The 16,413-nt window shown below is 36.7% G+C and overlaps 1 protein-coding gene across 1 annotated transcript; it reads left to right on the plus strand.

Moving 5' to 3' along the window:
• Nucleotides 1-13,213: 13,213 nt before the first annotated feature.
• On the plus strand, nt 13,214-15,996 carry LOC103709098 (transcription factor CSA-like). The gene is made up of 3 exons (XM_008794294.4): nt 13,214-14,031; nt 14,182-14,652; nt 15,332-15,996. The coding sequence occupies exons 1-3, from the start codon at nt 13,623-13,625 to the stop codon at nt 15,592-15,594; spliced, it is 1,143 nt and encodes a 380-aa protein (XP_008792516.2). The 5' UTR covers nt 13,214-13,622; the 3' UTR covers nt 15,595-15,996.
• The last annotated feature ends 417 nt before the right edge of the window (nt 15,997-16,413 follow it).

A 16,413-nucleotide genomic window follows, 5' to 3' on the forward strand; every position in this document is an offset into this window, starting at 1 on the left:
CCCCCTCATGTGGGCCCCACGTGGGCACTAGGTGCCTCATGTGCCCTACGGAGGCGGAGGCGTGACATTTAGTATCAAAGCCAATGACAGCTCTTGTCTGATGGTGGGAAGGGTGTGAAGCCCAATAGTCCAAAATCGGAAAAACTCGTTCGAGAGCCTGAGCATATGAGGCGGGTGTCTCTAAATCCTACAGACGCATTTTGGGTGGAAAACAAAACCGGAGAGGGGTCTGAGTGGCGCGTATGCGCACGTGCAGGCTCCAGAACCGGACAATATCTCGCAGGGAAGCCTCGTGTTCCCCCTTCATGTGGTCCCGCGGAGGTGGGGGTGTGACAAATGCCTTTCTAACTTCACATTTAACCTCCATTTAAGGAATTTAATTTTCTTTTGCTTTACCAATGTTCCTAGTTTAGCTATAAGCTCACCTTGACATTCGCATTTCTTTGTGTTAAATTAGTTTCCTGCTCGTATGGAGATAAGGAGGCTGAAGCCCTAGGCTGCACTTGTCCAATGCGAAATTGCAATATTCTTGATTATGTTTGCGTTTAAGTCTGTATGTATGTGCATGTGTGCATGAGCATGCACGTGTTCGTGTATGCATGATAGAGAAAGAGAAAGCAGAGGCTGAAAAGTATTTTAAATAAAAATTAAAAAGGATAAAATGAAGCACGATCGAATATTAACTCGTAACCAATGCTTAATTGTTGTTGTGAGGAGTTCTTGAATCACTTGATCAGTAGCAATAAAGAAAAAAGATAAATGATAGGCTAAATGACCCATGTCTCAAAATCAAAACACGCTCAATCTTCGAAAGCCCTACTCTCTCCATGACAAGCTAGAGAATCTCAAATGACTTCTTTAGGAGTTCATTAACTTGGACTAAAATGGCTTCCCCTGGGGCTTCTAATTAATGATTTTTCTTTCTTCTTCTTTTTGAAGTCAAAAGTTCTCTATCATCTCAATATGAAGCGACCAGCACTACGGAGACCATGGTAGATATATATATAGAGAGAGAGAATTGGAAAATCAAGCAGAGATATTGAGATATGGGACTATTAAAGTTGTTTTTGGAGATAGATGTACAATTATGCAAACACAAATCATTTAATAGAAAACAACTTGTTCCTAGGCCTCTACGTTGACCTCGTGACAGGAGATTAGTGGTTCGGCATGGGGAGATTGGACACAGTTCTTTAGATATATATTTCTACCATGTTATACTTAAAGTTTGCTTTCTTAGGTTTGGCTAACAATGGAGGGTACGGAAGTTGGGATTATTGGAAATGTAATTGTCGGGCTTTGGAGCGTGATCAAAGCATAAACAAATAGTTGTTAAGTAGCCATAACCCCATCACTAACCCTACGAATGGAGAGTGGAGAAACTAACGGTGTTACGGAAAAAAAAATCATATAATATGGAAGTGAGTCGTAGAGAGAGTAGAAAAAGCCTAAAAGAAACACCACCGAGCAATTAAAGTGAATACAAGTGATAGAGGCCGGCAAAATCAAAAAAGAAGTGTCTCTCAAGTAATCCGACCACTAATTATATCAAGCAAGCATCAAGAAATGGTGGGGATAGAGCACCGGCAATTTTGAAAATCAAAGACATGGACATAGTTGAGTGCTAACTCCGACCTTAAAAGATTGAACCAAGGTAGTAAAACTAAAATTACTTAGTTGCAGATAGCGGAACTATTAATCTAAAATGACGCCTACGGAAAACAAAACTTTGAACTCTGAAGCGAAATAACGCGATAACCTTTTTAAACCCTAAAACCTAAATGCTTCTCTAGCTAACTTGCAATAATTATAGGATCTTCTACCAAGACAAGCCAAAACAAATCGAGGAAAAGAAGAAACCCATAGTATCAAAGTTTTCTAAACAATGACAATCGTGAATCAACTAAAAGCTAAAAAGCAATGTTAAAGACAATGAATCGATAGTCTTCAATCTTCAGACAAAAACACACACACACACACGCACAAAGCAGATTTGCAATATTGTGGCATGAGATGATTGGTTACATTCACATGCGAAGCCGTCTGCAGTATAAAATATTAACAATTTTGTGCTGCATGATTGGCTAATATTGCAAAACTTTTCTTTGGTGCAAATGTTAGGTTGCGCACCATTTTTTCTTAAGGAAATGGACAATATAGTTGTTAGCAAACACTGACCCCCCTGACCTAGATAGAGCATTTGAACCAACCAAAGCAAATGATGGTCGTAGAGGGAAACTAGCAGTGGGGACGAGGACCAACAAGACATGGTGGAGGGGTCCAAACCGAGTGCTATCACGTTGCTTGATTCCCTCTGCTCCCTTGGTGGGTCCTCCTTAACATTCCAACGCACAACTAATGAGAAAACTGGTCCAAATGCACACGTTGCTCGCGTGGAAATCCCCGTGGGTCGTGTGGCTAGCTTTTGTGAGAGAATATAACTCAATTTTGTCCACTATAAGAGAGAGAGACAGATAAGAAGGAGAGAGACCTTGGGCTCTTCGCCCTCACAAGAGGAGTTAAAAAGGGCGTCGGGACTCCTGCCGTGGGCGGCTGGGTGGCATGGTCTGAAACACGTGTGCAGAGAATAACGAGGTTGATGTGACCTTGCAGAGCATTAGTTATTATGGAGCAATTCGTCAAATAAAAAGGCCCATATAGATGCGCATGAGCAGCAATGGCTCGTTTGGTTCCCAAAGAAAAAAGAAAAAAAAAAAAAGTGATCAACAAAAAAAAAAATAATGAGATGCCTTTGATTGAAGTTTTCAAAACAAAGATACGAAAAAATTATATTCTCATGAGAATATGATTTTCACATTTTATGTAAAAGTCTTTTCTATGAGAAACATAGAAAGTCCTTTCTATGAAAAACATAGAAAAATCTACTTTTTCGTAAGCTAAAAATCACTCTATTTTTATTTTTTCTCAAAAAAACCATTTAGCATTAAAGAGGCATGAAAAATCTAATTATTATTATGGGTATGATATGAATTACACATAACTTTTTCAGGAAAGTGAATGGTCAACCAAATATAAACACTCTGAAAATTTGTCACTTTCTTATTGTCAACCAAACATGCCCAAAATACTTTTCTAAGCATTTTTTCTAGAAATCATATTTTTAAAAGAAAAAATACTTCCCACGAACCAAACGAGCCCTAGAAATTTTAGATTTAAAAATAATCTAACTAAAATCTTAACTCTAAAATGATGCGATCATGTCTCACTTTGATCTCTTGGTTTAGAAATATTTTTTTCTTCTTCCTTCAAAAGTTTTAGAGCCAAGATATATTGAAATATTTTATTCAGTAGTTTTGAATCTTTCTTTCCTACTAAATCAGATTTTCTCAGACTCCATCAGTGCCGGATCCTTTATTCTGGAAGTCCATCATACTTAAAAACTTTATACTAGAGGAATTAAATTGAAGGAAATAATAGAAATATTTGAAACTTTAAGTGGAACAACCTGAGTAAGATTATATTTGGAAACAAAAAATTAAAATATTAAGCTGCTTAATACAGCCTGCTTTTGCATAGATCAAATATGATGTAGGCTTAACACTAGAATCAAAAAAAATTCCACAGCAGAAAATTTCCGTCACCTTATATTAGAGTGCATTAGAGTGCAAAATCTCAATATACCTTAATTACTTTGAACAAACTGATGTTCTATGTTGGATGCATGCTCTATATACCTTAATTTACTTGCTTAACATTTCTTTATTCTTGTAAACAATTTTCTAAGTTTATCCTTGCATACAGACTATTATACAAAGATCTTAGAGCAAAGATCACATCTGACGTGCTCTGCAACCAATCTTTAAGAACATAGGATGATGACAGATAGCAAGAAACAAACTGCTTAATTGTCAAAGTTGTCTCCTTCAACTCCTTAATAAAGAGAGTGAGTTGCTTAATTGGACCACATCCTCCATGATCTCATTGTATTGATCTTACCATGGACTCCATTACAAGCACGTGAAGAGCTTGCTAAAACCATGATAGTGAATAAGACCGTCACAAGCATCTCACGAAGCCAATATGATGAAGTAGCCATCACCAGATATCATCAAGATCCTGGTCCAGTATGTCATGTTTCTATCGGCATGTAAGATGTGATAGAAATAAAATTTCTCTTCAATATGATCTCCTTACATCAATAATGTTTTAATCAAATTATTTAATCTTACTGAGAGGATTTTGATATGAACAATTATTGAAGACCAATATATAAATGAAGGACTACTACATACTATTATGGTAAAAGATTTGGACCCATAAGCAAAAAAATATATCATACATTGAGGCCTCCTTTGGCAGAGCTTTTGGTAGTCCAAAAAGTACTTTCTGACCCTTCAAAAGTAATTTTGGATAGAATAGAGATATTTAGTGAAAAAATCAGAAAGTTGTTTTAGCTTTGCTAGAAAACTAAAATAGATTCTTAGAAGAAGCTCCAAAATGGAGCTTCTTCGAAAAAACATTTTTAGCATGCGTCGAAAAGTTGCTTTAATTTATAATTTTTTTCTTTTTGGACCCAAATACCCATTATAAAATATTATAATTACAAAAATTAGTTCCTAAAATATTATATTAATAAATATTAATATATAATAATTATTATTATAATATTTATACCTTTATTATTGTATTATACTATAAATATAATATTATATTATATTATATCATAATACATTGATATGTTATGTCATATACTATTAACTTATAATATATTATTATGCTATAGTATACAATATTATATTACTATATTATAATAATATTATATTACTATATTATAATAATATTATATTACATTACAATAATATTATATTATATCATATATTTATGTATTATATTTTATTATGCTCTATTGTATAATACTATGCAATGTTCTTTATTGTCATTTTATCCTACCAAAAGTACTTTTTCAGTTTATTTATCACATACATATTAAAGTTGCACAATATTATAGAAATATAGTTACAAAATAGCAAATAGTTTTTTATAAAAACTCTACTTCAAAAAGCTTTACTTTCGAAAGCTCTACTACTGATAGCTCTGCCAAATGAAGCCTAAGTCTATCTCCAGTCCGATGTTAGGATTATAACCCTCTCCTATGTAAAATGAAGATCAATCCCGCTTTCATTGTGTAGGTTGATATTGTTGGCCATTATTTATCAACTAGGATATCTTAGCATGTCATAACTTTTTAGCTACCAATGAGAGAGTTAGATAAACCAGTATTCCGGGTCCACTCTCATATTTTATGCATTTTGGATAAAAGCCCATAGAACAAGTGATGGATAGAAACAAAAAATTATTCAATAAAATTACAACGATAGAACAAAACCGGATGGGTTGGAGCAATCAAACATCCAATTACTGAATATATTTGGAATGGGGGAAGAACAGGAAAGGCGAGAACGTAAGGAATGCGACATCTGGGGGGCCCCTTGTTCTTATTCCTAGCCGCAGGTGGAAAAATAGTACCATAAGTGATGTTTATGTGGAATAAGGGGTCTTCCTCTTTCCAGATGCGTGGAATAGTTTGGTCAAATAAAGTTGTTGAGCCATAACTTGGCTTTCTCATTGGGAGGCGATGGCCCTACGGGAATAGAAGAGGGAGGGAGAGTGAGTGAACCTCGGGTCTCTTGCTTTTTTACGTCAACAAAGGCTGCATCTCGTGTCTTTTAGCTTGGGGGAGTTGAAGAAAAAGAAAGAAAAAAAAAAGCGACAGCCCCAACGAACCCTGTTGTGCGGAAAGAGAATCCCTGCGGCGGAATTTTGGAATGCCTTATTCCATTCCCGGCCTCACAAAGTCACAGAAACCACGTTTCGTGCACCGGGCGGACGGTGAGACAGGTGCCGACACCGCCCCCGCCAACGTGGGGCCCGTCCTTCTAGCTTTAATTGGGGCTGTGTGGTCCATGTTTGAGCCACGTAGGCAAACATCCGAGAGCAATCGGATTTGATTCATCGGTGCGGTCCATGTTTGAAACGTACGGACGTTGATTAAATGTGAGGACCGAATGTCTCCCATCGAACATGCTCGATGGGAGTGTTTCTGATCCGCTGGTACTGAGGCAATGCTGAAGTGACATACTCACACGTGGATAATTACGGACCGAAAAGGTACGAGTGTATTGTCTACATGCATCAGACATTTCTTGATAGAAAAGGAGCCCAGCGGAGGCTGCTACGCGAGTGGGGTTAATTTTCTTTCCTCCTCCTCTTTTTCACCAAACTAAAAGAACAAAAAAAGAGGTTTGCTTCAATTTTTGATATAACCGTTGCGATAGCGGAATTGTGTGCGCCAGAAGAGTTGATTTGTGCAATTGGGACATTGAGGTGACCCGTATCTACTTGGAGAGAGATTCGCTCTCAGACCAACCATTTGCTGATGTTAGATTCTATCCCCTTCTACAGGATCGCTGGTGTTTGATATGCTCGCTATATTTTATTAAAATTATATATATATATATATATATATATATATATATATATATATATATATATATATATATATATATATATATATATATATATATAAAAACTAATAGTGTAGTTGATTGCACGACGTCCCAATCATATCGGCACTATGTTGTGGAATTCTACGATAAATATTTCTGATTCATTGTTAAATATTATTTTTTAATCCTCGTGAATGTATTTATATCTGATGGGTTTAAAAAAAGGTTTTGATTGAAGTTTTTTAAAAATAAAAAAGATAAGTTGAATCTATGTATATATAAAAATATCCTGTAAATTTCTACCTAGAAGCAATCTTATTAGAAAGATCTTAACCATGGCATGAGAAATCAGCATTACCTATAGAATTTACCCTGACAAATATCGTTAAAGAGTCCAAGCAAATTTAAACTATATTATTGTAAAGTTCATAAATATACATTATTTTGGCAATGCTACTGAAAACTAAGTGATTCCTACCAATACTTGAAGCGAATGGATTATGCTGGATGGTGGAGTGATGGAGTTCTCATGAGATGGAATGAGTCAATTTGATCTGTCCAAACAACTAAAATTTCCAAACCCAGTTTAGAGTCCTTGAACTTGGGGGTGTGGTGTCCTGGCCCATCCATACTCCATCTTTTCTAACTTAAATGTTTTTTTTATATTTCACCTAATTACCTGATTATTAGATGTTAATCAAGCAATTACCAAATGTCACAAGCTACAATTTAATAATATATTTCCCTTGACTTGGAAGTAGCCTTTGCCTAAGTAATATTTTTTTTCAAAAATTCAATATATCATGGATGTCTAAATAATCATAGGTTTCGATGGTATTTCTCTTTTTTTTTTTACATGTGCATTTGCACATACAGATTTACTAGCTAAATTTAAAATTCTCAACTTCATTGCAAGTGAGGTTGGATTTTGATGAGCTTAAATTTAACCCAAACATAACCTAGTAATGACCTACTGCTCCAGTCCAATATATATACTATAATAATGGTGCTAGCACCATGTAAGTTTTAAAAGTATTATTTGGTTCTAATGGAGCTCTAAAATTCTGATACTAAAGCAAAATCTAAATAAAATTATGAAACTCCAGCCATTGATACCAACCTTGCGCGAGGCATGGAGGCCAATTTTTTTCTCCTCTGCCAACTATTGTTGAAATATAATATGACAAGTATAACAAATTATAATAAATAGAATGCTTCAATAGCCACATTTTTATGATACATTAAGTAATAAACTTTAATAATAGTCAAGAATATTAATATCGGCATAGCTAATATATGTTGTATATTAAGTAACGAATACAAGCTTTTATGTGATAAAAAATAAAAAATTCTCTGGTGCACGCACTAGTGAAGATCACTTAGGGACTCTCTCTCTTTTTTTTTTTGCTTTGAAGACCTCTTTCTTTTTTGCCGAGTGACCTCTGGCACAAATCTTGAATCAGCAACTAAAGAGGCAAGATGTAAAAGGACCTTAATGAATGAAGTCCCTACCATTTCCATTATTTCCAAATAAAGTACACGAGTCCATCTTGTCTCCTTCTCCCAATCCCTATTCTTCTCCTTCTCTAGTAGCCCTTTTCTTTCTCCTCCTCCCATATTTAGTAAAAACACAGTGTTTATCAATGCACAACCCATGCCCACTAATACATATATAGCAAACTAGTCATACAGCAACCCAATACACAGTTATAATAGTATCGATGTATAATTTCAGTGCACGATGTTCACACGGTCCATAGTTAGCTGATATATATCTGGTAAATTAGTCATCCAGCGATCCAATACATACATCTAGTAATATTGATTTGCAGTTTTCACAATATAGTGTTCATTAGTACATAGTCCATAACTATTTGATATACACTAGATAAATTAGTTATCCAGTGATCTAATCTACATATCTAGGTAAACCGATACATAATGACGGAAGGAGGAGAATAAAGAGAGACATGAGAGCTATGAAATGGACAGATGGATGGAATTATTTTTTTTTTTGTTTCTTTTTGGCAATAATGGAGACAAGAGAGACTCTATTAGTAGGAGCCCGCTTCTTTCTTACTTTTTTAGTTGCCACTTCAAAATCCATGCCAGAGGTTACGTAGTAAAAGAAATAAGATATGCTCAGAGAAATTTGGTTAACGTGGTGAATGGGAAACTCTATAAAAGCTAAGCCTCCATATTTTAGATGTATATATATATATATATATATATATATATATATATATATATATATATATATATATATATATATATATATATATATATAGATAGATATAAAACATAAAATGTATGCCAATACGAGGCCTCTTACCGCATTTTCCTAAATCTCTTTCTAATCTCATCTTCGGTGGAGGCTATTTCTGTGTCTTTGGCCTGTAATATAAGACAGGTACTATTGCTCTGTCTTAGGCTTGTAATATTAGCCTAATCAAATTCCGTAAGAAACTTAGCAAAGGCAGAGCCTTTCCTAATTCCTACCTGGCCTTTTCTTTCAGTCACAAGATCTGTTTGTAGGATTTTCCTAAAACTAGGCTGCAGAGGACATGTTGCTAAGATACATATGACTCACTAGTTCTTTGTTTGGCTAGAACTTTGTCTTATATTTGAAATATATAAACTTATTGATGTATATTTTTAGCTTTCAATGCAGACGAAAGATGTTAGGTGTTATTTTTTGCTCTGTTTTTTTTTAATGGAAAAACAAAGAATTGTTAAAAGATATCCACTCAGATAGAATTCATCAGTTTGTCCTTAGCAACGCCAATGACATTGGATACCCTCATGGTGCAAGAATCAAAGATTTCTGTGTCACCTAATGAAATGTGAAAGCTTGCTGCTTTGAGTTACTTTTGCCATCAGCTTCGTCAGAGCTTAGATCTCGCAATCAGAATTTTTTTTGTCATATCTGTGCATTTTAGTTGGCACTGCAAGTACCAGGGAAATAGATGACGAGCAAGAAAGTGGCCTCATCAACATATCTGAGAACCGTACCAAATTAAGTCGACTTCATTGGGTTAGCTCTCTTGGAATTTAAGTACAAATTATCAAAGCTGGCATGTGGTTAACAGGATCTAATCCAATTCAAACAAATATTACGTGATTTATATCAACTTTCTTTTTTAAAATAAAACATTAAAGTTTTATTACATGTTATATTGGCAACCTCTTGGTTGTTTTTCATGTATTATTAGATAATCATGAAAATATGGTCGTTATGTAGCTTAACAAATCCACTCCCCCCAAAAATTTGATGCTTTGGAGTCCACGACCCACGTACAAAATATTTAGAAAGAAGAAAGTTAATGACATTGGAAGTAGGAAAGTGAGAGATTGACCGGGTGACCCTCAGTCAATTAGTACAGCAAGTCTTGAAAGTAAGAGCGAGAAGGAAGTTTAATTAGGTTAAAAAAGTAGCCTTTTTATATTTTTTTTGATACGGAGGCAAGGTAAGTCCAAATTGGTCTGACATGACCTAGTGTTGACCCAATTTATTTTTGGGTCAATGAGATGAACAAAAATTGTCCCATTGATGCATCAAGTTTGAGTCGTGCAGTCTTGACTTCTGTGATACTTTATGATTGGGTCTTGCCGAATTTGGTACGTATATTTGAGTTACTTCTTGCCCTCCTTATAGAACCCTTGAGAATAGAGAGGAATTGGGAGATTTCTTGTTATCCCAAAGACATGATAGGGTTTCCATATTGTGAATGTACCCACTAAAATCGCGTGGGTTCCAAAGATCCAAGTCTATCTTAGCCACTAAAATATTTTATCATTTGGTCGATGGAAGGGATGATAACGCAATTGAGCTCATTATTCTTTATAGATGCCTAAGAAAACTTCTTTGAAATGTCCGGACGGCAAAGTGTAAGAGGATTATAAACTAGAATGAAGAGCGGCTACAAACATGTATGTATGTATGAATATGTCTCTCTCTCTCTCTCTCTCTCTCTCTATATATATATATATATATATATATATCCACCATTAATGCACTTAATGATGTAATTGTAAGAAAATATAGAGATGATTTAGTTATAACATTGACAAAAGAGGTAACACATGCTCATCTAAGAATCATATTGAATATTGATTTTGAAAAGATAATTGTAGTGATAATTTAATATTTGCTAACTTAAGGATAAAATCACTCTAATATGAGATATATTATGAAGGTAACATATTGTTTAACTATTGAATTTGGTAATTTTGCAGTTATATGTATTTCCTAAAATATAACCTCACAAAAAAAAGGGGACTTATAGTTGTCTAAATGCTATGGATGTAATGTCTTACAACGTTTTTAATTTGTTTATCATGAATAACAATAATGTAAGTTTCTTTTGTTGGGCTTTTCTACGTATGAAACTCAGAGGGCGGCAGCAGTTGTGGTGTGGGCTTTGTGATCAGAGATCAGGAGTGCAGGTTGATTGCAGCCGGAGGACGATGCATATTCGATGAGTCTGTCCTAGTGGCGGAGCTACACGCAGCGTAGGAGGGCTCGTTCATGCTAAAGTGCACTTGGGGGCCCAGTGGATTCTCTTGGAGGGTGATTCGGCCATAGTGATTGAGTGGCTTAGATATGGGTGTGCCAGGCCAGATCTATACCCACCGGTCAGAGATGTATGCCACCTTCTGGAAAGTCTCGACTCCTTCTGGCTCGCACATATACTTCGGAAGGCGAATGGAGCGGCGGACTGAGTTGCCTCCTTCGTAGCTCATCACTCCGGAGCTTTCCTATGGGATGACACTGATTCCATTCCACAAGGCCTAGCTCATGTTCTGTATTCCGACAGCTCGAGGCATACTCATATTCGTGTGTAATGAGATACCAGTTTACCAAAAAAAAAAGAAACAAAAATCTCTATTATATTAGTTTTTACAAGACAAAATAGGAAAACCTCCTACAATGCAAATACAGTTGCCCTCCTATGAGCTCCATCTCTTAAGCTATAACATTTCAATTCGAGCAATGGTTGCACTTACCTTGAGTTTGTTTTCCCACCCATATTACATAACTTAATTTTTATTCGAAGATATTTCATATAAACCTTAAGTCTTTTGTAATTGTATATAGAGGTTAATGTGGCATAATAAAGTAACAAGTTGCATATGTGAGAGTACAGAAAAATATATATTTTGCTCAAATAATATATCTGTCTATTGCCCCAATCAAATTTTGTGTAAATTAGAGATAAATCTAATGGAAAGGAGGATTTGTTTAAACCATCAAAGTTTTTTTTGGTATCATTTTCTAAATATAAATGAATTAGGAAGTTTCCTACAAGTATGTGATAGTATAGGATATTCTTTGCAACAAAAAAAAAAAAAACTCTAGTTTCTAAAGGCGTCGATTATAACAACAAAAATGTATAAAATCATGCTAGAAGAAACCAACCACTAGTCCATCTTGCATTATCTTCAGATGTAACAATTGAATAACTTTGAAATGCCAAAGTTCTAGCAAACCCCAAATTATTTATTTAGAAATAATTTATACAACATTGTTTTCTTGAAAACATATTCGACATTGTAAATGTAGATTTCACATCCAATATTCTAAAAGTCATGGTGTGCCCATAGGCCATACTGCAATCATTTTAGGGTGCCATTTAATCAAAATTTGAGTAAATATAGAATGACACTTATTATTATATTCACTACTATTATTAAGCTGATAAGAAATTATGTTTCATTAAAAATGTCTTTCCATCCCCCGAGCAAACATTACTCTTCTTCCTCTACTTTCACTCACTCATTAAAGTTTACAGGTGTAATCATCAATCTACGTTTGATCAGATATAGAACTTTTGAAATATTATTAATGAATATATTACTAAATACTACTATTGTTGTCATTGTCGTTATATCAAGCTGCACAAGAGGGAAGCCATATATTTCAGTGGCCATGCAAGGGGAAGTATTGACATCTGGGGTCCAGATCAGGTAAGTGCACTTTTTCTTCAGCAAGTACTTTTCTTTCTCCTCTGTTGCTCAAGCAAATACTGGATTGATGCTGGTGTTTTTTGGTCGGATGAGGAGGTACATGAACAACACTCCATTACATGTTGCAACATCTCAATGCAGATAATAACTTGTTGAATAGAAGGGCTACGTGTTGAGAGTGCTCCGACAGACGGCAAAACGAATGCGAGTTCTAAGATCATGAATAACACATCTCAGAGTGGCTTACGTTACAACAATATAGCCAGACAAAGCGTGTCATATGCCAAACCCTAAAGACTCTGCCGACCGGCGATGTTCGTCTGTTAGGCAAAAAGTTGTTTCAGAAACAAATTTTAAAAGATTAGTTTCAAATTAAGAAACTAATAAATGACATGCAGACAGAATTTAGAGCTATTCCGATCTGGTATATAGATACAATACTAGATCCTTTCCAGCTACGATACAGACGGAATCCTAGAGCCTTTCCAATGTGCTTTTTTAACATAATATTTTTTTAATATATAGATAGCTAATATGAAATAAAAATAGAAGTAATCAATTGATATAAAAGATTTAAAAATGTTACTAGGAAGGATCACAACCATCCATCAGCCATGCGTATCACACGTGCCAAGGGCTGGTATCCTTGGGGTTTTTTTTGTCAAGGCTTGGAGGGACAGAGGGTGCGAAAAAAAACAGGGGGGGGAGAGAGAGGAGGGTATCAGCCCACCCACACGAGCGGTTCCTTTTTTTGAACTCTCGGGCATGCATTCCCCGATGCCCACGGACCCGCGTCAATCAGTCTCAAAGTGAGAGAGAGACGTGCTGTTTTCGCTCTCTCGTCCGGGGCTGTTTCCTTTTCTCCCTTGTTCTCTTTTCCACTGGGACGTTTTTTTTTCTTCTTTTTGGGCTCTCCTTCCTTCACCCTCTTCCGCATGCTCTGTTTTTCTTCCACTTGATTCCTGATGGAAAACCTTCGAAGAAAAATCCTTCCTTTCTTCATCTAAACCATCTGGATTGAGGTTGATTTTTTTTTTTTTTTTGCTCATCAAAGGTCTCTTCTTTGTGATCAAAATCTCATCTTTTGTCTGCGTCCTTGTGAGTTTTTTGATCCTAGGGTTCTGTTCTCTTCGTGAAATAGAATCAAAACGCTTGTTTTTTCGTTCGCTCGTTTGATTTTGTGGAAAAATGGGCTCCCTGAATCCGAAATCCGCGGCGGAAATGGGCTTCTTCCATCCTCCTCCGCCGCCGCCGCCGCCGTCGCCGTCTCCTCCGTTCCTTGGTGCTTCGAGTTTCCGCTCGGCGGAGAGGGAATGCCGGCCTCGTGATGTGGGATTTCCATCGGAAGAGAAGCAAGGTGAGGGCTTTCAGGGTTTCGTGGGGGAACAGGGGTCTCCTGGGGGTGAGAAGAGTGGTGGAGGCGGAGAAGACGAAGGTGAGAACGCTGGTGGGAAGAGAGACAACGAAGGTGGGCAGCCGAAGCTCTGCATCAGAGGCCATTGGAGGCCATCGGAGGACGCCAGGCTTCGAGAGCTTGTCGCCCAATATGGCCCCCATAACTGGAACCTCATCGCTGAGAAGCTCGAGGGAAGATCAGGTATTCCATTCTAACAAAAAAGATCGTCTTTTTTTTTTTCTCCTCCTATTTGGCAATCCTATTCCACGGTCTCGATCACAAAAAGCTGTGTTCCTGATGACGATTGATGAACTCCTGTGCTCCATTTTTGATGATTTTGGCATGGAACAGGGAAGAGTTGCAGGCTGAGATGGTTCAACCAACTGGACCCAAGGATCAACAAGACTTCCTTCACTGAGGAGGAAGAAGAAAGGCTTTTGGCTGCCCATAGGTTCCATGGGAACAAATGGGCTCTCATTGCTAGGTTCTTCCCTGGGAGGACTGATAATGCTGTGAAGAACCATTGGCACGTGATGATGGCAAGGAGGCAGAGGGAGATGTGCAATGGATATAGGAGGAGGAAGCTCTCTCCTCTCAATCCCACCAACCCTTGCGTTCCAATTCTCCCCCGGATGATGGAGTTGGTGGGCGGTGGCAACAACAATGCACACAGTGGGGAGTCCACCGTCACCACCAACAGAGATGAGTCTGCCTCCAGTTCTACTGGCTTGTCCCCGAATTCCTCCAAAAACATGCTCATTCCTGGTTTCCTCAACAGATTTGGACCACCAGAGCTGCCTCAGCACTTTCAGTTCCTCATGGGTATATGCCTCCTCCATCTTTTATTATGGGCTTAATACTATTCCTTTTTCTTTCAGGGAATTAGTTTAATACTGTTGCTGGGCTATTGTTTTTATTTTATTCTTTTATAGACTTATTTCATAGCTTTTCTTCTTACTTTTACCCTTGTTTTTTAATTTCTTCACCTAACGTTTTCTTTTTGATCTGGTTTGGCTGGTTTACATACACACACAGAGAGAGAAAGGGTACTATACAAAGAGAATACGAATAGAAGCTCAAAAAGACTAGCCTCCCTATGAAAAACTTGACAAAAATATTAACAAATTCTTTCAATAGATATCTTTCTCTAGATTAATTATTCCATCGATTTCTTATTGTTTTTCTTTTGCTTCCTTTTCTCTGGCATCTAAATGTTTTCTTCTTTTCATAAGCTTATGCCTGTATCTACTCCTGGTTTGGTGGTTGAATAATTGGTTCTTGTCTTGCTGGATTTTTATTGAGATTTCTTTTCTTTCATGGGTCTTGCTTTTTTCCCTTTTAAAAGTTGCCAATATCACCAATCTCCTTGCTCACCTAGCTATTATTGTTGATGTTTTCACCTTTGCTTTCTGGCTATTGATTTCCCCACTTAATGGGCTATCATCATCATCATCATCATCATCATTATTATTATTATTATTGGTTGCCACTTCGTTTGCAGGCTCGCAAGAAAAGCTGGTGGCCGCAACAAATGGGTGCAATGGGAAATTTGGTACTGCTGCTGGATGCTTTTATCAAAGTGCACCCATGTTGATGACCATGGGTGTTGATCAGGCTGGCCATTCTGAAGCAACTTCTGAGGCTTCAACAACTGAATCAGTGGCTAACCCGAGGAACAATGCCATCATGCATGCTGAAAGAGATAATGATGGAGAGAAGATGACCTTCACCTTCATTGATTTCCTTGGGGTGGGAGCAACATAGAAAGTTTTATCTGGGAAAAGAAAAGGGTTTAAAGTTGATCAACTGAAGCTGTGTTCTGGGAAAATGGGCTCATAGACTATGCACAGAGAATCCAAAAAGAAGGTGAGGAAAGGAACAAGGGAAGAAAAAGAAGAAGAAAGGAGGAGGTAGGTACGAAAGAAGGAAGAGCAAGTTTTTTCTTTTTCAAAATAGTAGCAGAGTTTTGGGGTTAGAAGCCTTGAGGCCTCTGTTTGGCTGTGCTGTTGGCTCTCTAGTATTTTGGCTTTTAGTAACTAGTACTGTAAACCTGTTTCAGTTCCAATCCAGACGATGTCTGTAATCTACAGACTTAACACTATGGCAGGGAGAATATTTTGATTTGCTTTGAGTCAAAAAGATCAAATGATGGTACTGATTTATTAACACTTTTTCTCTCTGAAACATAGTTCCTATAAGGTAAATTTCCTTTTATATCCCAAGTGCCCGTGCTTCTTTTTTTCTTTTTTCTTTTTATTTTTTAAACTTGCAACAAGTTCTTAACTTTGTTTGCAGCTGATACAGCTATTGCATTCTCAATTTCAAGTGCTCTTTGATATGAAATCATAATGAACTTGATTTAGTACTCAAATGCCAATGGATATAGTTAAAAAATTTGTAGTTAGAGTGTCACCCACTTCTTTCTAGATAATATGCAGCTTTGTTTGTTAAAACAGACTTCCTATGTTCTCCATCTGGTAGACCATGAGGTATTGAAGATCCTCTAGTTCAAGATAAATTAAGCATTAGTTTCTGAATGATTTTCTATTTGATCAAACTGTGGCTTCTTTCAGCACTCCAATT

The sequence above is a fragment of the Phoenix dactylifera genome, chromosome 3 (genome assembly GCF_009389715.1).
Source record: "Phoenix dactylifera cultivar Barhee BC4 chromosome 3, palm_55x_up_171113_PBpolish2nd_filt_p, whole genome shotgun sequence".
In the NCBI taxonomy this organism is placed as follows: domain Eukaryota; kingdom Viridiplantae; phylum Streptophyta; class Magnoliopsida; order Arecales; family Arecaceae; genus Phoenix; species Phoenix dactylifera.

What these genes read in the sequence shown, in the direction of transcription:
- LOC103709098 (XM_008794294.4), top strand. Translation starts at nt 13,623, where the DNA reads ATGGGCTCCCTGAATCCGAAATCCGCGGCGGAAATGGGCTTCTTCCAT. An exon ending in GAAGCTCGAGGGAAGATCAG is followed by an intron (nt 14,032 to 14,181) that starts GTATTCCATTCT and finishes GGCATGGAACAG; the next exon opens with GGAAGAGTTGCAGGCTGAGA. An exon ending in GCACTTTCAGTTCCTCATGG is followed by an intron (nt 14,653 to 15,331) that starts GTATATGCCTCC and finishes CTTCGTTTGCAG; the next exon opens with GCTCGCAAGAAAAGCTGGTG.